Source organism: Salvelinus sp. IW2-2015, unplaced genomic scaffold (assembly GCF_002910315.2).
Source record: "Salvelinus sp. IW2-2015 unplaced genomic scaffold, ASM291031v2 Un_scaffold467, whole genome shotgun sequence".
Lineage (NCBI taxonomy): Eukaryota > Metazoa > Chordata > Actinopteri > Salmoniformes > Salmonidae > Salvelinus > Salvelinus sp. IW2-2015.
This window is the reverse complement of record NW_019942558.1, coordinates 202633-227879: the sequence shown is the minus strand read 5'-3', so window position 1 is coordinate 227879 and position 25247 is coordinate 202633. Positions and strand designations below refer to the sequence as shown.

At 41.7% G+C, this 25247-nt stretch overlaps 1 protein-coding gene across 2 annotated transcripts in view; it reads left to right on the top strand.

The window, feature by feature from the left end:
* LOC112068361 (eukaryotic translation initiation factor 5) overlaps positions 1-21944 on the top strand; it is a 37345-nt gene extending 15401 nt beyond the window's left edge. For both annotated transcript variants that reach the window (XM_024135496.2, XM_024135495.2), the window contains exons 6-12: positions 4641-4752; positions 5427-5542; positions 6304-6465; positions 17054-17215; positions 19494-19658; positions 19870-20010; positions 21545-21944. In XM_024135496.2, coding sequence (XP_023991264.1) covers positions 4641-4752; positions 5427-5542; positions 6304-6465; positions 17054-17215; positions 19494-19658; positions 19870-20010; positions 21545-21643 — 957 coding nt within the window. In that variant the 3' untranslated portion in view covers positions 21644-21944. The remainder of the gene's footprint in view (positions 1-4640; positions 4753-5426; positions 5543-6303; positions 6466-17053; positions 17216-19493; positions 19659-19869; positions 20011-21544) is intronic.
* Positions 21945-25247: the final 3303 nt, after the last annotated feature.

The following is a 25247-nucleotide window of genomic DNA, read 5'->3' as shown; positions in this document are numbered from 1 at the left end:
CTTCCTCCCAAGGGAAGCGACCTGCCCGTTCCATATCTCGCGCATCACGGTTGAACAACTCCATTGTGTCTCCTCCCAGAGCGCTAAGAACCTTGGCTTGATCCTGGACACACCCTGTCTGTTCTCAACTACAATCCAAGGCGTGCCCGTTCCTGTAGGTTCATGCCTCTAAAATCCGCAGAGTACGACCCTGCCTCACACAGGAAGCGGCGCCACGGTCCTAATCCAGGCACTGTCATCTCCCGTCTGCGATTACTGCACACTCGCTGTTGGGTGGGCATCCCTGCCCGTTCCATTAAACCCCTACAAACTCATCCAGAACGCCAGCCGCGTCTTGGTGTTCAACTTCCCAAGTTCTCTCACGTCACCCTCGCTCCTCCGCTCTCTCCACTGGCTTCCAGTTGAAGCTCGCATCCGCTACAAGACCATGGTGCTTGCCTACGGAGCTGTGAGGGGAACGGCACCTCAGTACCTTCCAGGCTCTGATCAGGCCCTACACCAAACAAGGGCACTGCGTTATCACCTCTGGCCTGCTCGCCCCCTACACTGAGGAAGTACAGTTCCCGCTCAGCCCAGTCAAAACTGTTCGCTCTCTGGCCCCCCAATGGTGGAAACAAACTCCTCACACGCCAGGACAGCGGAGTCAATCACCCACTTCCCGTTACGTTGCGTTAAAAGAACGACAATAGCTGGCTAGCTAACCTAGAAAATCGCTCTAGACTACACAATTATCTTTGATACAAAGACGGCTATGTAGCTAGCTATGTAGCTAGCTACGATCAAACAAATCAAACCGTTGTACTGTAATGAAATGAAATGGAAATGTGATACTACCTGTGGAGCGAAGCGGAATGCGACCGGGTTGTTGAGTGCGGAAGTTCTATTCGGTAGACGTTGGCTAGCTGTTGGCTAGCTAGCAGTGTCTCCTACGTTAAGGACGACAGATAGCAGGCTAGCTAACCTCGGTAAATTAAGATAATCACTCTAAAACTACACACTCTAAACTACACAATTATCTTGGATACGAAGACAGCAAAGACAACTATGTAGCTAGCTAACACTACACAAATCAAGTCGTTCAGTTGGGTGTAATAGTTGCTACAGTGCTGCTATTCGGTAGACGGTGGACGTTTGCTAGCTGGCTAGCTGCTGGGCAGATAGCAGATAGCAGTGTAGACTGCGTTAGGACGACGAAATACGATAATTACGCAATTATCTTTGATACAAAGAYGGCTATGTAGCTAGCTAAGAAGAAATTGCTAAGATTAGACAAATCAAACCGTTGTACTATAATGAAATGTAATGAAAAGTTATACTACCTGCGGACCAAAGTGCGAAGTGCGACCGCTCGCTCCAACCCGGAAGTACTATTTGCTCAATGCATTAAGGAGGAAAGAAATTCCACATTATTTTTTTGACAAGGCTCACCTGTTAATTAAAATTCATTCCAGGTGACTACTTTTAACCAAAATAATTTAACACTTTTTTGGGGTTACTACATGATTCAGTATGTGTTACTTTATAGTGTTTATGTCTTCACTATTATTCTCCAATGGAGAAAATAGTCAAAATAAAGAAATCCTTGAATGAGTAGGTGTCCAAACTGGTACTGTATGTAAATGTGTTTGTTTTTATTTAATTTGCAAACATTTCTAAACCTGTTTTTGCTTTGTTATTGTATGTAGATTGAGGTAACTTTTTTTAATACATTTTAGAATAATGCTGTAATGTGGAGAAAGTCAAGGGGTCTGAATATTTTTTGAATGCACTGTACATTACCTTATCAGAGGGTCCTTGTCCTGCTCCTGCAATCTGCTCCTTCATTCATCAGCAACAGAGCATTGTGGTAGATGCATGTTGGGTGTGTGTCATGATGAGCAACTAGATGCTGTGCGTGACACATTTTATGAAATTGCTTATTCCAGTTACTAATAAGCACGAACCCATTATGAGAATGACTAAACTGTTAAATCCCCTTGGATTGATGAAGAATTGAAAAGTACTGCAAATTAAGAAATGTTACTAAGCTAAATAAACTATACTATGAAATAAAAATGATTTAAAGAATGATAGTAAAAAGCTTTGGAGCACCTTAAATGACATCATTCATTGAATCCAGGTGGCTCATTTATCACAAAACCCACTGATATTGCCAACTACTTTAAAGACGTTTGCATTGGCACGAAATGCAAACTTAGGGATGACATGCCAGCAACATACTTGGCTGTGGTGTTAGCGTTTATCTGACCAAATTATGAAAGACGATTGTACTTATGAATTCTGTGAGGTGAAAAAATTGTCTTTCAACAATGAAAAGCCACTGGGGTCTGGCAATCTAGATGGAAAATTACTGAGGATAATAGCTAATGATATTGCCATACCTATTTGCCACATCTTCAATCTAAGCCTACTAGAAAGTGTGTGACCTCAGACCCGGAGGGAAGCTAAAGTCATTCCACTACCCAAGAATAGTAAAGCCCCCTTAACTGGCTCAAATAGCCAACCAATATGCCTGATACCAACCCTTATTAAACTTCTAGAAATAATTGTCTTTGACTAGATACAATGCTATTTCATAGTAAACAAATTGACAACAGACTTTCTGCACTCATAGGGAAGGACACTCAACAAGCATGGCACTTACACAAATGACTGATTGGCTAAGAGAAATTGATGATAAACAGATTGTGGGGGCTGTCTTGTTAGACTTCAGTGCAGCTTTTGACATTTTCGATCATAGTCTGCTGCTGAAAAACGTGTTATGGCATTACACCATCTACAGAGAGGGTGTTCTTTAATGGAAGGCTCTCAAACATAATCCAGGTAGGGCAGGAATTCCCCAGGGTAGCTGTTTAGGCCCCTTGCTTTTTACAATCTTTACTAACGACATGCCACTGGCTTGGAGTAAGGCCAGTGTGTGTGTATGTATGCGGATGACTCAACACTATACACATCAGCTACTACAGTGACTGAAATGATTGCAACACTTAAGAGCTGCAGTTTAGTTTCGGGAATGGGTAGCAAGCAATAAATTGGTCCTAAATATTTACAAAAGCATTGTGACAAATAATTCACTAAACCTCAACTACATCTCGTAATGAATGATGTGGAAATTGAGCAAGTTGAGATGACTAAACTGCATGGAGTAACCCTAGATTGTAAACTGTCATGGTCAAAACATATTGATACAACAGTAGCTAAGAAGGGAGAAGTCTGTCCATAATAAAGCACTGCTCTGCCTTAACACTATCAACAAGGCAGGTCCTACAGGCCCTGGTTTTGTCTCACCTGGACTGCTGTTCAGTCATGTCGTCAGGTGCCACAAAGAGGGACTTGGGAAAATTGCAGTTGGCTCAGAACAGGGTAGCATGGCTGGCCATTGAAAGTACACGGAGCGCTAACATTAATGACATGCATGTCAAATCTAACATGGCTTAAAGTGGAAGATAGATTTGACTTCTTCATTACTTGTGGGTGTTGACAAGCTGAATATACCGAGATGTTTGTTTAAACTACTAGCGCACAGCTCGGACACCCATGCATACCCCACAAGACATGCCAACGGAGGTCTCTTCACAATCCCCAAGTCCAGAACAGACAATGGGAGGTGCACAGTACTACATAGAGCCATGACTACATGGAACTCTATTCCACATCAGGTAACTGAAGTCACAACAGGTCTAACTAAATGTCATGACAGTATTGACAGGTTTTGACAGCGTCATAATGTGTTTTGACACTGGGTGTCAAGTAGTGTTACCAACTTTTGTTTAAAGTAAATAAGATTAACTTTTATGCCTGTGCTTCAAAAAATTCATATTTTACTCTGCTCTTCAAGTGCTTTTTTTAACTTTGTGCTTTTAATTTACCAGCTATGAAACAAAACGGCAGAAATACTTTGAAAACAGCTACTTCAGCAATTATTTTACTATAAATATGATCATACTGGACTTTTTTTATTCACAAATATGAGTGTTATGCTCACACTCTGGAGCCCTGACCACCTGCCAATGTGGCTGGTGAAATGGACCTCTTACCAGCCAAAATGTACTTGCGGGTGTTCATTTCGGGCCCTGAATGATCATGCAGTTTAATCATCTTCTTGATATGCCACACCTGTCAGGTGGATGGGTTATTGTGGCAAAGGAGAATTGCTCACATGGGATGTAAACCAATTTGAGAAGTAAGCTTTTTGTGTGTATGGAACATTTCTGGGATCTTCCTATTTCAGCTTATGAAATATGGGACCTACACTTTTTAAATATTTTTGTTACATGTAGAATAAGCCAAGACTCCGTTGAGTCTACTTTTTAGTCCCGGCCTGTGCTTAATCTAGGTCCGTGCAGCTGGCCCGTAATGATGCACCATTATGTTTAGGAGATGAAATTAAACAGAATTGCATTTTTATAGATGCAAGAATGCAATTAGCTACTCAAAATGGCAATCCTGCATACTTGTGTTTTTATAATTTTGGGGCTGCACACGTCTGCGTACTTTTGTGACTCAACTACACAGGATTGCCATTTTGCATATCTTATTGTAGTTCCTCCTTTGCATACTGCAAAGGGTATAACTTAGGCTTTAGCCCTAAGGCTGTACTGAAAATGTTATTGTAATTTTTATGTATCACTGTCCTCCAGCACATCAACGCCAAGAAACAAACCATTGGGAACTCCTGCAAGGCCTGCGGCTACAGGGGCATGCTGGACACACGACACAAGCTGTGCACGTTCATCCTCAGGAATCCACCAGGTGCGCCAGACCAGGAACAAACAGGGTTTATGCATGCTCTGGGAATGCCTGAGAAAATCAGGGAATTGTAAAGTATGTGTTCAAATGTAGCTGGACAGAAGCCTTTTATTTCTTTCAGGAAAACTGCTTTGTCAAACATGCATTCCTAGCATGGACATTCTGGAAATTCCATTCATTTAATATGCTACTGTTGTCTTGCAAAGTCAGGAAATTTCTGAATATACTGTACAGGTTTGTTCAGTCTGAGGTTGTTCAATGTGGCCTTGGTTTAAAGAGAACCCCAGACACACTAGCCTTCATTTTAATGCACACGTGAACACAGCCATTCTTTTATGTTGCTAGACACAAGCAACATAAAGGCATTATTTGAGTCACGTTAAGTGGTGTATTAAGGGTGTCAATGTGCAGGGTGAATTTACATGAGTCATTGTCAAAGATGAGCAGCAGTGAGCATTGGAGTATTCTGAGGGCAGCATCTGCTGTGTCATCTGCTCTCCCAGTGGTTTTTAACACTGCCAGAAATCATTGAAGGCTCCCTGGGTGTATTGAATTTACTACACTAAAAAAACACTGCTTTTCCTGCTGGATAAATGTCTGAGAAACACAAGGATTGGAGGACAGATTGTAATAATAGCTTCTATCCTGACTGCCGTCATCTCGCTGTCTGCAAACAGAGGACACTGGGTCTGCCAAGAAGAAGGAGAAGAAGAGCAAGAAGAAGGACAAGGAGAACAGCTCCAGTGATGGCGAAGCCGCGAACCACAATGACATAGACGCCCCCGATGCTGTGGTGAGTACAAGCACTTCATCTCCCAGTGCCAGCCAGACCTCGGTCAAATACGTTGTTGTAAACTTCAGGTTCGCTCGATTTTAGCTTGACTGGCGTGAAGGTTGCGCTTAACAGACCTTGACCTGGAGACTTGTCTTGCAAGGCCTAGTTGCCTAACCGTTGACATTGTCGTGGCTTTACTTTCATTAATCTGATGACTATTTATTTAATCCACCATGTTTAATTGTTACCCGATTTAAATGAATCATGTCACAATTAACTCATTAGGATTTGGGGCACCATGGAAGTAGTTTTAAAGAGTTAAACATCTCCCGAATTAAACTCTTAAGGTCTTTACCTATTACATACATTTACCTAAGGGGTGGGAGAGGGTATGGTTATTGTCAGACATTGCCAGGCTGATTTGACCCATTGTGATCCTTACAGGACAGTCATGACAACATTATGGCACATGATTGTATTCCCATCCCTCTGCCTTTTTTCACTCTCCTTCACAGATCTGATATAACTGGATAGGTGAAAGCAATATAGCACGATCTAGGTAGAGCTGTTTATTACACTTAACCAATTGTCTCGGAGCCATGACGGGGAGTGTACGAGAGTAGATGGGAGGGGATGAAACCCAACCCCAGTCTCCATTCTATCCCATTGGTCTTGTTTCTCTGTAGCATACAGCCTCATTGGAATAGTTTCCACTGTAACACTGATCCGTCTTATTTTCAATAGCGCTGTATAACTCAAATCTAATGGATATGCTCTAGGACCGAGACGACGATGACGAGGACTGGGCAGAGGAGACGACTGAGGAGGCCCAGCAGCGCAGGATGGAGGAGATCAGCACGCACGCTAAGAACCTGACCCTCAGCGAGGACCTGGAGAAGCCCTTGGAGGAGAGGGTCAACCTCTTCTACAACTTTGTCAAGGTCAGACTCCGGACCCTGTCTAGGAATGACCCTTTTTCTGTTTTGCCATAACACACTTGCTTATTGCTCAGTTGCGTGTGAAGATTCGAGCCCTGCGCAGAAACAACCCGCACCTCCCTAGTTCAGGCTTCATAGAGATTCCGTTTAAAGGTCACAGTGGTTACAATTGGCTCATTCACCCCCTCTCCCCTGTAACCATTTCCCAGGTCGTTACTGTAAATACATGTGTTCTCAGTCAACTTACCTGGTAAAATAAGGGGTAAAAGAAAAAGTGACCTTAGGGTTGTCACCTCAATTCTCTAAACTAAAGCCTATTTTGCCTGGGTCCTGTTGCCTTGCTTATTGCTCGCTTGCATAAATTAATTAAATAATTCATAGATGTATCTAAATGGGTTTGCTAGACTCCACAAGGAAATGAACACGCACTAAGCAGAGCTCAAATGCAGTGTGGTATGTAATTATGTTTCTGCTGCCTTTTGAGCAGGTCTCTTCGTTTAAAATTACACACTGTCACCATATTTATTCATTATGGCCATCGAAATGCTAGCTATTAAAATCAGATCAAATAACAGGATTAGAAATCCAAGGTTTAAAAACAAAGTCGACAAGTTTTAAAAGAAGTCCGCAAGCTAGGTCCCTGCAATTTCTCATTGAAGATCTAGGTAACTTTTCTGGTCTCTGGATGAAAACCTAATTATAATTATATTACGTATTGGATAAAGAAAAATATAAAAAACTTTTACATTACCCTGCTGTTGACCTATAAAGTGGGCTGATGGTGAAGTAGACATACTTGGTATTCCTATCACAAAATATATAGATGAGCTCTCCACAATGAATTTCAATAGAAAACTAGTAAAAATGGACTAGATCCTGCAAACATGGAGAGGTTAATACCTGTCTCTTTATGGAAAAATGTATCTGATTTAACTCCTTAGTCATATCAGTTTACTCATAATGGGTCTGCGGTCAAACGGCCACCCCCTCATCACTGTCAAACGCTCCCTAAAACACTTCAGCGAGCAGGCCTTTCTAATCGATCTGGCCCGGGTATCCTGGAAGGATATTGACCTCATCCTTTCAGTAGAGGATGCCTGGTTATTCTTTAAAAGTGCCTTCCTCACCATCTTAAATAAGCATGCCCCATTCAATTTTTTTTAACCAGGAACACATATAGCCCTTGCTCCTCTCCAGACCTGACTGCCCTTGACCAGCACAAAAACATCCATCCGTTCTGCATTCGCATCGAACAGCCCCCGTGATATGCAACTTTTCAGGGAAGTTAGGAACAAATATACGCTGGCAGTTAGGAAAGCTTTTTCAAACAGAAATTTGCATCCTGTAGCACAAACTCCAAAAAGTTCTGGGACACTGTAAAGTCCATGGAGAATAAGAGCACCTCCTCCCAGCTGCCCACTGCACTGATGCTAGGAAACACTGTCACCACCGATAAATCTACAATTATCGAGAATTTCAATAAGCATTTTTCTACGGCTGGCCATGCTTTCCATCTGGCTACCCCTACCCCGATCAACAGCCCTGCACAAGCTGGGCTAGACAATCTGGACCCTCTTTCTAAAATGATCTGCTGAAATTGTTGCAACCCCTATTACTAGCCTGTTCAACCTCTTTCGTATCGTCTGAGATTCCCATAGATTGGAAAGCTTCCGCAGTCATCCCCCTCTTCAAAGGGGAAGACACTCTAGACCCAAGCTGTTACAGACCGAAATCTATTCTACCCTGCCTTTCTGTCTTCAAAAGCCAAGTTAACCTCTCTAGGCTAGCGTCCCACATGGCCAACATCCAGTGACAATGCAGAGCGCCAAATTCAAATAAATTACTATAAATATTTAACTTACATGCAATACACCAAATTAAAGCTACACTTGTTGTGAATCCAGCCAACATGTCAGATTTCAAAAAGGCTTTACGACGAAAGCACACCCAACGATTATGTTAGGTCAGTACATAGCCACAGAAAAACACAGCCATTTTTCCAGCCAAAGAAAGGAGTCACAAAAAGCATAAATAGAGAAAATGAATTACTAACCTTTGATCTTCATCAGATGACACTCATAGGACTTCATGTTACACAATACATGTATGTTTTGTTCGATAAAGTTCATATTTATATCCAAAAATCTCAGTTTACATTGGCGCGTTACGTTCAGTAATGTTTTGCTTCCAAAACATCCGGTGATTTTGCAGAGAGCCACGTCAATTTACAGAAATACTCATTATAAATGTTGATGAAAATACATGTGTTATGCATGGAACTTTAGATAAACTTCTCCTTAATGCAACCGCTGTGTCAGATTTCAAAAAAGCTTTACCGAAAAAGCACACCTTGCAATAATCTGAGTACAGCGCTCAGAGCCCAATCAACCCAAAGAGATATCCGCCATGTTGGAGTCAACAGAAGTCAGAAATAGCATTATAAATATTCACTTACCTTTGATGATCTACATCAGAATGCACTCCCAGGAATCCCAGTTCCACAATAAATGTTTGATTTGTTCGATAATGTCCATAATTTATGTCCAAACACCTCCTTTTGTTCGCGTGTTTAGTACACAATACAAACTGACGACGCGCTGGCAGGTCCAGGCGAAAGTTCAGACGAAAAGTAATATTACAGTCCATAGAAACATGTCAAACTAAGTATAGAATCAATCTTTAGGATGTTATCATAAATCTTCAATAATTTTCCAGCCGGGGAATTCCTTTGTCTTCAGAAATGCGATGAAACGCAAGCTACCTCTCATGTGAATGCGTGTGACCAGCTCGTGGCCAGCTCGTGGCACTCTGCCAGACCTCTGACTCAATCCCCTCTCATTCCCTCCTCCTTTATAGTAGAAGCATCAAACAAGGTTCTATAGACTGTTGACATCTAGTGGAAGCCTTAGGAAGTGCAACATGACCCCATTTCCACTGTATATTGGATAGGCAAAGAGTTGAAACACTACAAACCTCAGATTTCCCACTTCCTGGTTGGATTTTTTCTCGGGTTTTTGCCTGCCATATGAGCTCTGTTATACTCAGACATCATTCGAACAGTTTTAGAAACTTCAGAGTGTTATCTATCCAAATATACTAATTATATGCATATTCTAGCTTTTAAGACAGAGTAGCAGGCAGTTTACTCTGGGCACCTTTTTATCCAAGCTACTCAATACTGCCCCCCTGTCCCAAAGAAGTTAACAAACAGATTACCAACCATTTTGAATCACACCGTACCTTCTCCGCTATGCAATCTAGTTTCAGAGCTGGTCATGGGTGCACCTCAGCCACGCTCAAGGTCCTAAACGATATCATAACCGCCATCGATAAGAGACATTACTGTGCAGCCGTATTCATAAACCTGGCCAAGGCTTTCGACTCTGTCAATCACTGCATTCTTATCGGCAGACTTAACAGCCTTGGTTTCTCAAATGACTGCCTCGACTGGTTCACCAACTACTTCTCTGATAGAGTTCAGTGTGTCAAATCGGAGGGCCTGTTGTCTGGACATTTGGCAGTCTCAATGGGGGTGCAACAGGGTTAAATTCTCGGGCCGACTCTTCTCTGTATACATCAATGATGTCGCTCTTGCTGCTGGTGATTCTGTGATCCACCTCTACGCAGATGACACCATTCTGTATACCTCTGGCCCTTCTTTGGACACTGTGTTAACAAACTTCCAGATGAGCTTCAATGCCATACAACTCTCCTTCCGTGGCCTCCAACTGCTTTTAAATGCAAGCAAAACTAAATGCATGCTCTTCAACCGATCGCTGCCCACACCTACCCACCCGTCCAGCATCACTACTCTGGACGGTTCTGACTTAGAATATGTGGACAACTACAAATACCTAGGTGTCTGGTTAGACTGTAAACTCTCCTTCCAGACTCCCATTAAGCATCTCCAATTCAAAATTCAATCTAGAATCGGCTTCCTATTTTGCATCAAAACATCCTTCACTCATGCTGCCAAACATACCCTCGTAAAACTGACCATTCTACCGATCCTCGACTTCGGCGATGTCATTTACAAAATAGCCTCCAGCACTCAACTCAGCAAATTGGATGTAGTCTATCACAGTGCCTCCGTTTCTTCACCAAAGCCCCATACACTACCCACCACTGCGACCTGTACGCTCTGGTGGCTGGCCCTCGCTTCATACTCGTCACCAAACCCACTGGCTCCAGGTCATCTATAAGTCTTTGCTAGGTAAAGCCCCGCCTTATCTCAGCTCACTGGTCACCATAGCAGCACCCACCCATAGCACGTGCTCCAGCAGGTATATCTCACTGGTCACCCCCAAAACTAATTCCTCTTTGGCCGCCTTTCCTTCCAGTTCTCTGCTGCCAATGACTGGAACGAACTGCAAAAATCTCTGAAGCTGGAGACTCATATCTCCCTCACTAACTTTAAGCACCAGCTGTCAGAGCAGCTCACAGATCACTGCACCTGTACATAGCTCATCTGTAAATAGCCCATCCAATCCACCTCATCCCCATACTGTATTTATTTATCTTGCTCCTTTGCACCCCTCCGTGTGTAACTATTTGTGTCGAACTGCTTTGCTTTATCTTGGCAAGGTCGCAGTTGTAAATGACAACTTGTTCTCAACTAGCCAACCTGGTTAACCTTTCTGAACCACCCATCCCGGATCCGGGATAATTGTCATCAGCAACGCTGAATAGCATAGCGCCACAGTCAAATAATATTACTAGAAAATATTCATATTCATGAAATCACAAGTGCAATATTGCAAAACACAGCTTAGCCTTTTGTTAATCCACCTGTCGTCTCAGATTTTGAAATTATGCTTTACAGCGAAAGCAATACAAGCGTTTGTGKWAGTTTATCGATCGCTCGACAAAACAWTAAGTACACTTAGYATCAGRTAACTTGGTCACGAMAATCAGAAAAGCAATCAAATTAATCGTTTACCTTTGATGATCTTCGGATGTTTTCACTCACGAGACTCCCAGTTAGACAACAAATTTTCCTTTTGTTCCATAAATATATTTTTATATCCAAATACCTCCGTTCGTTTCGCGCGTTATGCTGAGAAATCCACAGGAAAAAGCGTTCACGACAATGCAGACAAGAATTTCAGATAATGTCCACAGAAACATGTCAAACGTTTTTTATAATCAAACCTCAGGTTGTTTTTCAAATATCTATTCGATAATATATTAACCGGGAGTGTTGGTTTTTCACTAGGACCGGGAGTAACAATGGCTGCCTTTCTCTGTTGCGCACAACTCACTCTGAGAGCCCCCACCTATCCACTTACGCAATGTGATCGTTCTCGCTTATTTTTCAAAATAAAAGCCTGAAACTATGTCTAAAGGCTGTTGACACCTTAGGGAAGCCATAGAAAAAAGAATCTGGTTGATATCCCTTTAAATGGGTAATAGGGATGCATAAGAACAGAGGTTTCAAAAACAGAGGCACTTCCTGATTGGATTTTCCTCAGGTTTTAGCCTGCAATATCAGTTATGTTAAACTCACAGACAAAATGTCGACAGTTTTGGAAACTTTAGAGTGTTTTCTATCCTAATCTGACAATTATATGCATATTCTAGTTTCGGGGGCTGAGAAATAGGCAGTTTCAAATGGATACGTTTTTTAGCCAAAAACGAAAATACTGCCCCCTACTTAAATAAAGGTGAAATAAAAAAGTACTTATGACGGTGCCTACTGCGGATTCGTTTTTCAAATCATATGGGCAAAAACTTTCGCTCGATCTGGGATGCTAAACCAGGCCATATATAGCATGCATACACCACTGTAAAAGCTTCACTTATACAAATGTTTTACTTGAACCCAAAATGGTTCTCAAGTAGATAATTAAGAAAAGCTTATTCCTTGTTTTGAAATGGCCTTTTTGCAGATTGCCATGTCACATTTTCAAGTAATTGAAATTGAAACCTTTTTCAAACAATGCAGAGCTGGTTAGAATTTCAATTTCATAACCCAGAATTAAAAATAATTAAAAATAAAAATAAAAAAAGGGGATGGGAGGGCTAAGACCCACTCCACCCACTGTGGAGCCAGGCCCAGCCAATCAGAATGAGGTTTTCCCCCCACGCAAAAAGGCGTTACCACTCCACTATGTCTTCCTGTTATTGCTTTTGCACTAATTTGAGGACCAGGATGTTGACAGCAGTGCCATACAGATTGCAAAATAGACGGGAAGAGATTTTTTTATGTACCAATTCCATGGCACAATTCCATTCCAGGGTGTTATGAATTGATACATAAAATGATGCGAGACTCAAGATTTTGTGGGGAGGGGGGTTCACAGGTTGGTTGAGAGCAGCTCTTGGGGGAACTGTGTGGGGAGGTCGCTGGTTCGGGTCCCCGATTTGAGTTGGTGGGAGATATGTTGATGTGCCCTTGGGTGGGGCACTTGACCCTGGTAGCTCTGGATGAGTGTGTCTGCTAGATGACTGAATGTAAAACCATTATTTATTTATTTTTGTCTATAAAAAAGTATATGTACAGTACCAGTCAAAAGTTTGGACACCAGCTTTGCACACTCTCGGTACTCTCTCAACCAGCTTCACCTGGAATGCTTGAAGGAGTTCCCACATGCTGAGCACTTATTGGCTGCTTTTTCTTCCCTTTGCGGTCCAACTCATCCCAAACCATCTCAATTGGGTTGAGGTAGGGTGATTGTGGAGGCCAGGTCATCTGATGCAGCACTCTCCTTGGTCAAATAGCCCTTGCACGGCCTGGAGGTGTATTGGGTCAGTGTCCTGTTGAAAAACAAATGATAGTCCCACTAAGCCCAAACCAGATGGGATGGCATATTGCTGCAGAATGCTGTGGTAGCCAAGTTGATTAAGTGTGCCTTGAATTCTAAATAAATCACTGACAGTGTCACCAGCAAAGCACCATCACATCTCCTCCATGCTTCACGGTGGGAACCACATGCGGAGATCATCCGTACACCTACTCTGCGTCTCACAAAGACACGGCGGTTGGAACCACCAGCTTTCCACCGGTGTAACTTTTGATTTTTTATTTAACCAGGCAAGTCAGTTAACCTCTCTTGGGTACGTGAGACGTTAGCGTCCCACCTCTTCAACAGCCAGTGCAACTGCTGGGCGCCAAATTCAAATACAGAAATACTCATTATAAAAATTCAGAAAACAAAACATATTTTACATAGGTTTAAAGATGAACTTCTTGTGAATCCAACCACGGTGTCAGATTTTAAAAATGCTTTACGGCGAAAGCATACCTTACAATTATTTGAGAACATAGCCCACTAGACAAATCATTAAACGGTAACCAGCCAAGTAGAACAGTTACACAAGTCAGAAATAGAGATAAAATTAATTCCTTACCTTTGATCTTCATATGGTTGCACTCATTTACTCAATAAATGTTCCTTTTGTTCGATAGTCTCTTTATATCCAAAAACCTCAGTTTTGTTTGCGCGTTTTCTTCAGTAATCCACAGGCTCAAACGCAGTCAAAACAGGCAAACAAAAAAATCTAAATTGTATCTGTAAAGTTCATAGAAACATGTCAAATGATGTTTATATTCAATCCTCAGGTTGTTTTTAGCCTAAATAATCGTTAATATTTCAACCGGACAATAACGCCGTCAATTGAAAAGGTAAACAAGAAAGGCACTCTCGGTCTCGCGCATGAAAAAGCTCTGTGCCACTTTAGGGTCCACTCATTCAGACTGCTCTTCCTCATTTTTCAGAATACAAGCCTGAAACAATTTATAAAGACTGTTGACATCTAGTGGAAGGCATAGAAACTGCAATTTGAGTCCTAAGTCAATGGATACTGTAATGGCATTGAATAGAAACCAACAAAACAAACTACTTCCTGAATGGATTTTATTCATGTTTTCGCTTGCCAAATCAGTTCTGTTATACTCACAGACACTATTTTAACAGTTTTGGAAACTTTAGTGTGTTTTCTATCCAAATCTACCAGTATATGCATATCATATCTTCTGGGCCCGAGAAGCAGGCAGTTTAATTTGGGCATGCATTTCATCCAAAATTCCGAATGCTGCCCCCTACCCTAGAAAAGTTAAGAACCAATTCTTATTTACAATGACGGCCTAACCTGGACGATGCTGGGCCAATTGTGCGCTGCATTATGGAACTCCGAATCACGGCAGGATGTGATTCAGCCTGGAATCGAACCAGGGTCTGTATTGATGCCTCAAGCATTGAAATGCAGTCCTTAAGCCTCTACGCCACCGGGGAGCCTACAAAAATGTCAATTGCTTGTGTATCTTGACCTAAGCAAGCTTCTTATTGGTGTCCTTTTAGTAGTGGTTTCTTTGCAGCAATTTTACCATGAAGGTCTGATTCACAGTGTCCTCTGAACAGTTGATGTTGAGATGTGTGTTACTTGAACTCTGAAGCATTTTTTTTGGCTGCAATATCTGAGGCTGGTAACTCTAAGAAACGTATCCTCTGCAGCAGAGGTTACTCTGGGTCTTCCTTTCCTGTGGTGGTCCTCATGAGAGCCATATTCATCTTAGCGCTTGATGTGTTTTTGCGACTGCACTGAAGAAACTTTCAAAGTTCTTGAAATGTTCTGCATTGACTGACCTCCATGTCTTAAAGTAATGATTGAGTATTGTTTCCCTTTGCTTATTTGAGCTGTTCTTCCCATAATATGGACTTGGTCTTTTACCAAGTAGGGTAGCTTCTGTAACCCCCCCCCCCCCCCCCCCACCTTTTCACAACACAACTGATCAAACGCGTTAAGAAGGAAAGAAATTCCAAAAATGAACTTTTAACAAGGCACACCTGTTAACCTTTCTAGGACACACGTTCCGCTAGCGGAACCCCCCCCACAACATTCCGCTGAAAAGGCAGCGCGGGAAATTCAAAAATATTTTTGGGAAATATGTAATTTTCACACATTAACAAGTCCAATACAGCAAATGAAAGATAAACATCTTGTTAATCTACCCATCGTGTCTAATTTAAAAAATGCTTTACAGCGAAAACACAACATGATTATGTTAGATCACCACCAAGTTCAAAAAACAGTCATTTTCCCAGCCATAGGAGTCACAAAAACAGAAATAGAGATAAAATGAATCACTAACCTTTGATCTTCATCAGATGACACTCATAGGACATCATGTTACACAATACATGTATTTTTTTGTTCGATAATGTGCATATTTATATCCAAAAATCTTTGTTTACATTGGCGCCATGTTCAGAAATGCCTCCAAAATATCCGGAGAAATTGCAGAGAGCCACGTCAAATAACAGAAATACTCATCATACACTTTGATGAAAGATGCATGTTTTACATATAATTAAAGATACACTTGTTCTTAATGCAACCGCTGTGTCAGATTTCAAAAAAACTTTACGGAAAAAGCACACCATGCAATAATCTGCGACGGCGCTCAAGTATAAATACATTTTCTCCGCCATGTTGGAGTCAACAGAAATACGAAATTACATCATAAATATTCCCTTACCTTTGAATATCTTCATCAGAATGCATTCCTAGGAATCCTAGTTCGACAATAAATTGTTGTTTTGTTCGATAATGTCAATTAATTATGTTCAAATAGCTGCTTTTGCTAGCGCTTTTAGTACACATATCCAAACGCTCATGCAAGTGACGCATAACGTCGGACAAAAACTTCAAAAAGTTATATTACAAGTCGAATAAACTGGTCAAACTTAGTAGAGAATCAGTCTTCAGGATGTTGTTATCATATATATCCAATAACGTTCCAACCGGAGCATTCCTTCTGTCTGTAAAAGTTATGGAACGCAAGGCGATATCATGAGAAATGCGCGTGACCAGGAACTGGCAATCTGCCAGACCACTGACTGAAACACCTCCCATCCGGTCCCACATCACAGTATAATCTTCATTCAATGTTCTACCGACTGTTGACATCTAGTGGAAGGCGTAGGAAGTGCAAACAAATCCATATCTTCCTGGGATTTGAATAGACGATGAGTAGAAAAAACACCAGCCTCAGAATTTCCACTTCCTGTTTGGAAGTTTGCCTGCCATATGAGTTCTGTTATACTCACAGACATAATTCAAACAGTTTTAGAAACTTCAGAGTGTTTTCTATCCAATAGTAATAATAATATGCATATATTAGCATCTGGGACAGAGTAGGAGGCAGTTCACTATGGGCACGCAATTCATCCAAAGTGAAAATGCTGCCCCCTATCCCTAAAAAGTTAATTGAAATGCATTCCAGGTGACTACCTCATGAAGCTGGTTGAGAGAATGTGAAGTGTGTGCAGAGCTGTCAAGGCAAAAGGGTGGCTACTTTTGAAGAATGTCAAATAAAAAATATATTTTGATTTGTTTAACACTGTTTTGGTTACTACATGATTCCATATGTGTTATATCATTAGTTTTGATGTTTTCACTATTCTACAATGTAGAAAATAGTACAAATAAACCTGGAATGAGTAGTTGTCCAAACTTTTGACTGGTACTGTGTATATATCAGTTGTATAAGGATCAATAAAGAAAATGAGTGAGTGGAAAGCTGACTCAAAATGTCCTCATAACTGTTTGTGAGATGTCTGAGTGGCTCACTCTGTCACTCCCTCGACAGCAAAAGAAGGAGGACGGTGCCGTCGACTTCTCGGACAAAGAGATCCTGGCCGAGGCGGAGCGCCTGGATGTGAAGGACACGGCCCCATTGATCCTGACTGAGCTTTTGATGGACGAGAACATCCGCGACCAGATCAAGAAGTACAAACGTCACTTCCTCAGAGTGAGTCTCCGAGTAGCATGCTAGTAGATACTTAGACTTAGTCATTGCGCTAATGCAAAACTCAGCAAAAAAAGTGTTTCTTTGTGCAAGTATATGTATGAATATAAGATTCATCAACTGAGACATAAACTGAACAAGTTCCACAGACGTGACTAACAGAAATGGAATAATGTGTCCCTGAACAAAGGGGGGGGGGTCAAAATCAAAAGTATTAGTCCGCAAGTCCCTGGACATTTCTGGGGGGAATGGCCCTAGCCTTCACCCTCCGATCCAACAGGTCCCAGATGTGCTCAATGGGATTGAGATTCGGGCTCTTCGCTCGCCGTGGCAGAACACTGAAATCACGCACAGAACAAGCAGTATGGCTGGTGGCATTGTCATGCTGGAGGGTCATGTCAGGATGAGCCTGCAGGAAGGGTACCACATGAGGGAGGAAGATGTCTTCCCTGTAACGCACAGCGTTGAGATTGCCTGCAATGACAACAAGCTCAGTCCGATGATGCTGTGACACACCGCCCCAGACCATGACGGACCCGCCACCTCCAAATTGATCCCGCTCCAGAGTACAGGCCTTGGTGTAACGCTCATTCCTTCGACGATAAATGCGAATCCGACCATCACCCCTGGTGAGACAAAACCGCGGCACGTCAGTGAAGAGCACTTTATGCCAGTCCTGTCTGGTCCAGCGACGGTAGGTTTGTGCCCATAGGCAACGTAGTTGCCGGTGACGTCTGGTGAGGACCTGCCTTACAACAGGCCTACAAGCCCTCAGTCCAGCCTCTCTGTCCGCAATAGGGTGAGTCTGAGCACTGATGGAGGGATTGTGCGTTCCTGGTGTAACTCGGGCAGTTGTTGCCATCCTGTACCTGTCCCGTAGGTGTGATGTTCAGATGTACCGATCCTGTGCAGGTGTTGTTACACATAGTCTGCCACTGCGAAGACGATCAGCTGTCCGTCCTGTCTCCCTGTAGTGCTGTCTTAGGCGTCTCACAGTACGGAAATTGCAATTCATTGCCCTGGCCACATCTGCAGTCCTCATGCCTCCTTGCAGCATGCCTAAGGCACGTTCATGCAGATGAGCAGGGACCCTGGGCATCTTTCTTTTGGTGTTTTTCAGAGTCAGTAGAAAGGCCTCTTTAGTGTCCTAAGTTTTCATAACTATGACCTTAATTGCCTACCGTCTGTAAGCTGTTAGTGTCTTAATGACGTTCCACAGGTGCATGTTCATTAATTGTTCACTGAACAAGCATAGGAAACCGTGTTTAAACCCTTTACAATGAAGATCTGTGAAGTTATTTGTATTTTTACGAAAGACGGGGTCCTGAAAAAGGTCTGTTAGTTTTTTTGCTGAGTTTATTTGGTATTTGCTCGCGAAACTTCCTCTAACGTCCTTCATAGTGGACACAGACATTAAAATGGTATCCATAAGATTGTCTGACTGTAGATTAAGTGCTGCTCATTGCCAAAATCATTAGGTATACCTTTTTCATTTCCATGGAAATAATACTGCGTGTGCTTTTTCGCCCATGTCTGTAGCCTACACAGGCTTTTTAATATGCACATTTGATCTCGCATGTACACAACACTGGAGTTGAGGGATGTCACTGAACTTCAAGCAGAATTATCCTTGAGAGTTCATGAATAGTAAAATATTTTAATCCTGAAGTTGTTTATGACCGCCTGCTGCGTGAAAAATGCTTGCAGCTCTCGAGTGTGAGGGACAGGGCTGCTACTCTAGGGGGGATACCTAGTCAGTTGTACAACTGATTGCATTCAACTGAAATGTGTCTTCCGCACCCGTTAATATAATAACATATGCTATTTAGCAGATGCTTTTATCCAAAGCGACTGAGTCAGGCGCATATTTTTTTTACGTATGGGTGGTCCTGGAAATCGAACGCACAATCTTGTCATTGCAAGAGCCATGCTCTTCCAACTGAGCTACAGAGGACCTCTGTTAATGCAAACTGGGCATTAGGTCAGTGCTGTCACATCAGTTGTTGGGCACGAGGTCAGTGCCCTGATGCATTTGATGGACATCAGCATAATGTTGTCCATAGTTGGTGTTTGTGAACTGTGAGTTCCATAACGCATAAGACATGAAGCAGTGTCACAACACTAGTTGACGGAGATATGCTTAGTAATCTTAACACTAGCAATTTGTACGGCCATAACCTCAACCAAAATAATTGTGGCAATAAACGGCTATAATCCTGTTGTTGGGTTTTGCTCAAACTCCATCCGCACCGTGAATTTAAAACATTTCTCTGGTGTCCAGTTTACCCACAACAACAAGAAGGCCCAGAAGTACCTCCTGGGGGGCTTTGAGTGTCTGGTGAAGCTGCACCAGTCCCAGCTTCTGCCCCGCGTGCCCCTTGTCCTCAAAGACCTGTACGACGCCGACCTGCTGGAGGAGGACGTCATCCTGGCCTGGGCTGAGAAGGTAATGGGGATGATGGGATATTTTTTTTTCTGCTTTTCAACTTTCTATTTACCCAGGTCAGTGTCATGAAGGTCACTTATTTTGCAAGAGACCCGTCCAAGATATTTTACATATTAAGAGGAGACTCTGTAACCTACACTAGAACCTGTGAAATGAAACTGTCATTTTTTTCATCCTACCTCTAACACATCAATCCTGTGTGTCTTGTCAGGTGTCCAAGAAATACGTGTCCAAGGAGCTGGCCAAAGAGATCCACGCCAAGGCAGCGCCATTCGTCAAGTGGCTGAAGGAAGCGGAAGAGGAGAGCGAGGGCAGCGGGGTGGACGAGGAGGAAGATGAAGATAATGTGGAGGTAATGACTTATCACTGCCTCTGATTTGACCTATATACATTCATTCCCATCACGTGCATATAGACATAGGTTTGGTATTATGGCACTGACATGAAAATGGCCACTGTTGCAAGGTTTCCTCTTACCATGGACCTATTCAGATCCAGTGCCTTCAGAAACTATTCACACCCCTTGACATATCTACTGTTATAACCTGAATTTAAAATTGATTAAATTTAGATTTTGTCACTGGCCTACCCCATAATGTCAAAGTGGAATACTGTTTTACATTTTTACAAATTTAATAAAAAATAAAGCTTGTCTTTCATCAATAAGTATTCAACCCCTTTATGGCAATCCTGAATACATTCAGAAGCAAACGTGTGTTTAACAAGTCACAAGTTGCATGGACTTGCAATAATAGTGTTTAACATGATTTTTGAATGACGACCTCATCCCTGTACCCCACATACAATTATAAGGTCCTTCAGTCGAGCAGTGAATTTCAAACACAGATTCAACCACAAAGACCAGGGAGGTTTTCCAATGTCTCGCAAAGAAGAGCACCTATTGGTAGATGGGGGTAAAAAAAAAAAAAAAAAGCAGACATCGAATATCCCTTTGAGCATTGTGAAGTTATTAATTACACCACACAAAGTGTATCAATACACCCAGTCACTACAAAGATACAGGCGTCCTTCCTAACTCCGTTGCCGGAGAGGAAGGAAACCGCTCGGGGATTTCAAAATTAGGCCAATGGTGACTTTACAACAGATACAGAGTTTAATGGCTGTGATGGGAGAACTGAGGCTGGACCAACATTGTACATTGTAGTTACTCCACAATACTAACCTAATTGACAGTGAAAACGTTTCCCCTACAGATTTTTAAAAAAAGCAAACATTCATTCTGTTTGAAAAAAGGCACTAAAGTAATACTTTTTTTTTTTTTTTATTGGCAAAGCCATACACTTTTTGAGCTGAATACGGTGTTATGTTTGGGTCAAATCCAATACAACACACTACTGAGTACCACTCCATATTTTCAAGCATAGTGGTGACTGCGTCATGTTATGGAAATGGGAAATCCGAGAGGAGAACCTGTTTCAGTTTACTTTCCACCAGACACTGGGAGATTAATTCACCTTTCATCAGGACAATAACCTAAAACACAAGGCCAAATCTACACTGGAGTTGGTTACCAAGAAGACTGTGAATGTTCCTGAGTGGCTGAGTTAAAGGTTTGACTTAAATCTGGGTGAAAATCTATGGCAAGACTTGAAAATGGCTGTCTTGCAATGATCAACAACCAATTTGACAGAGCTTGTAGGATTTTGAAAAAAATGATGGGCAAATGTTGCACAATCCAGGTGTGGAAAGCTCTGAGACTTACCCAGAAAGACTCCCAGCTGTAATTGCTGCCAAAGGTGCTTCAACAAAGTATTGACTTGAGTGTACAGAATACTTATGCTTCCTACTGAAGTGCCTGGTGAGAAATGAGTGGCACCGCAGTGTCTTTAATTTCACCCAATTAACATCCCCTTCTTTCCTCCCAGGTGGTCTACTCAGCCTCAGCCCGCGAGCTGAAAGTGGAGACTGTGAAACCAGAGAAGCCTGCAGAGGAAGAGGACGACTTTGACATCGACGCCATCTAAAAACAAAACTTAACAAGCCTCGACCGACATGAGTTTTGCAAGCACTCTGAGGATTATGATGATAAATAATAACAGCATGCCTTTGGTCCTGGTCGACCGTCACCCCACCTGCTGCTTTGGCTACCTTCCAGCTTTGCGCGATGAATCTATTTACTTTGCGCTAGTTGAAGTGATGAGATGTTGTGTTTGTATATGGATGAAGAGTTATTTTTTGGTTAATACTAGAGACTAAATACAAATGCTGCATTTGTTTTCTCCCTGAAATATTTTCCTCTTCAATCATTAAATAAGTTTTGCCTTATTTAATTGTGTTGTTTCTATAGTAAAACAGTTTCAGGTGTTTTCATGGTTAATAATGTTTCCAAAAACARAAACTCCCAAGGCAGATCCGATACTAGCGTACTGAATATAGGGACGAAACGGAAACTGACAATGAATTGGACTGGTGTGGTTTACTCTTCAATGCCTGTAGGTATTACACCAATATGATTGTTGTTCATAGTGGAGTAAAATGGATACTATTTTCACCTACAGATGGTAATGTTATGATCTCTACTAAAGTTGAGGCTAGTAGTCAGTCTACCTAGGAATATCCCAAACAGGTTCATGTGAGAATCGAGATGTCGTGCTAAATTGACAATGGTGTAAAATGTGCAACAAGCAACTCCTGTATGGATTTCCAACTGACTTTGGGGTCATTTGGGATTTGGCTGCAGGTTCTAATCCACTAGACAGCAGTGAGTTCACATAATCTGTGATTAACAGGGAACTACATCAGGATGTACGGTTGTCATTGAAAGTCTACACCCACTTGGAACTTTTTTCACATTTTGTGTTACGAAGTGGGATTGAAATAGATTTAATTGTAATTTTTATTGTCATTGATCTACACCAAATATTGTTGTTTTTCAGGATGAAAATAAACTAGATGTAGATGAGCACAGGCAAAATCCTAGAGGAAAACCTGCTTCAGTCTGCTTTACACCAGACACTGGGAGAGGAATTCACTTTTCAGCAGGACAATAACCTACAACACCAAGCCAAATCTACACAGGAGTTGATTACCAAGAAGACAGTGAATCCTCTTTTGGTCTAGTTCTAGTTTTTACTTAAATCTATGGCAAGACTTAAAATTGCTGTCTAGCCATGAACCCCACCATCTTGACAGCTTGAAGAATTTTGAAAAGAATAATGGGCAAATATTGCACAATACAGGTGTGCAAAGCTCCCAAGAAGAGACAGCTGTAATCGCTGCCAAAAGTGTTTGTAACATGTATTGACTTGGGGGTGAATACTTGTCGAATATTAGGGTCTTGTTTTTCATCTTGACATTTTTTTTAGTGTAGATGGTTAACAAAAAATTTAATGAATTTTAATCCCACTTTAACACAAGACACTTTCTATAGGCACTGTGCATTGGGAAAGTATTCAGTCCCCTTCCCTTTTACCACATTGTTACATTACAGCTTTATTATAAAATATTTCCCCCCTACACACACTACCCCATAATGACAAAGTATTCAGACCCCTTCCTTTTCCACATTGTTGAATTACAACTTTATTTTATAATGGATTCAATTTGTTGTTTTTCTCGTCAATCTACACACAATACCCCATAATGAGAAAACGAAAACAAGTTTTTAAACATATTTGCAAATGTATTACAAATAATGAAAAATACCTTATTTACATAAGTATTCAGACCCTTTGCTATGAGACTAAAAATTGAGCTCAGGTGCATCCTGTTTCCATTGATCATCCTTGAGATGTTTCTATGATTTGATTGGAGTCTGCCTGTGGTAAATTCAATTGATTGGACATGATTTGAAAAGGCACACACCTGTCTAAGGTCCCACAGTTGACCGTGCATGTCAGCAAAAACCAAGCCATGAGGTCGAAGGAATTGTCCGTAGAGATCCTAGACAGGATTGTGTCGAGGCACAGATCTGGGGAAGGGTACCAAAAAATTCCTGCAGCATTGAAGGTCCCCAAAAACAGTGGCCTCCATCATTCTTAAATGAAAGAAGTTTGGAACCAACAAGATTCTTAGAGCTGGTCGCCCGGCCAAACTGAGCAATCTGGGGAGAAGGACCTTGGTTAGGGAGGTGACCAAGAACCCACTGGTCACTCTGACAGAGTTCCTCTGTGGAAATGGGAGAACCTCCCAGAAGGACCATCTCTGCAGCGCTTCACCAATCAGGCCTCTATGGTAGAGTGGCCAGACTGCTTGGAGTTTGCCAAAAGGCACCTAAAGGACTCGCAGACCATGTGAAACAAGATTCTCCGGTCTGATGAAACCAAGATTGAACTCTTTGGCCTGAATGCCAAGCATCACGTCTGGAGGAAACCTGGCACTATCCCTACGGTGAAGCATGGTGGTGACAACATGCTGTGGGGATGTTTTTCAGCATTAGGTACGGTACTTTGTTCCTACATTGTCTGGACTTGAGTTAGTGTTTTCTTTTATGAGAACAAGGGGATTATGAGTGAGTGACCACACCAATTTAGCAGGCCGAGAATGACATATTTAGGACAAAGTTTAATACTATGAAATCAGCAGTTTTCAACTATATTCACAAGATCGCGCAATTGAATTGATTTCATGACGCTCATACAAGTAGTCCCATTCCCACGTAAAACAGTAGGGGGAGCTATTACCTAAAGTTTCAACTTGAATCCAGCAACAACAAACAAGCAAAGATGTAAATGAATAGCAGCGAAGTACTCAACTCGTGTAGTATATTCAACATAGGAAAATAGACGTTACACAATCCTACGACAATAAGAATGAAAAGTCAAAATAATTAATAAATCAATGCCTGAGTGCAAATAGAGAACTGAATGTCAAAACCAATGTCACCGTCAGACTAAGTTGAATAATACTGTAGCTGTCATTTAAGTTGTTAATAAACACCTTAAGTGTATTCCATATAAGGGGTTATGCATACTTAAACTCAGAAGTATTTAAATTCAGAAGTAAGTAAATCTTATTTTCCACCATAATTTGCAAATAAATTCATAAAAAATCCTACAATGTGATTTTCTGGATTTTTTTTCTTCTCATTTTGTCTGTCATAGTTGAAGTGTACCTATGATGAAAATTACAGGCCTCTCTCATCTTTTTAAGTGGGAGAACTTGCACAATTGGTTGCTGACTAAATACTTTTTTGCCCCACTATATGTGTGTGTGATATATTTATATATACACTGCTCAAAAAAAATAAAGGGAACACTTAAACAACACAATGTAACTCCAAGTCAATCACACTTCTGTGAAATCAAACTGTCCACTTAGGAAGCAACATGATTGACAATAAATTTACATGCTGTTGTGCAAATGGAATAGACAAAAGGTGGAAATTATAGGCAATTAGCAAACACCCCCAATAAAGGAGTGGTTCTGCAGGTGGTGACCACAGACCACTTCTCAGTTCCTATGCTTCCTGGCTGATGTTTTGGTCACTTTTGAATGCTGGCGGTGCTTTCATCTAGTGGTAGCATGAGACGGAGTCTACAACCCACACAAGTGGCTCAGGTAGTGCAGTTCATCCAGGATGGCACATCATGCGAGCTGTGGCAAAAAGGTTTGCTGTGTCTGTCAGCG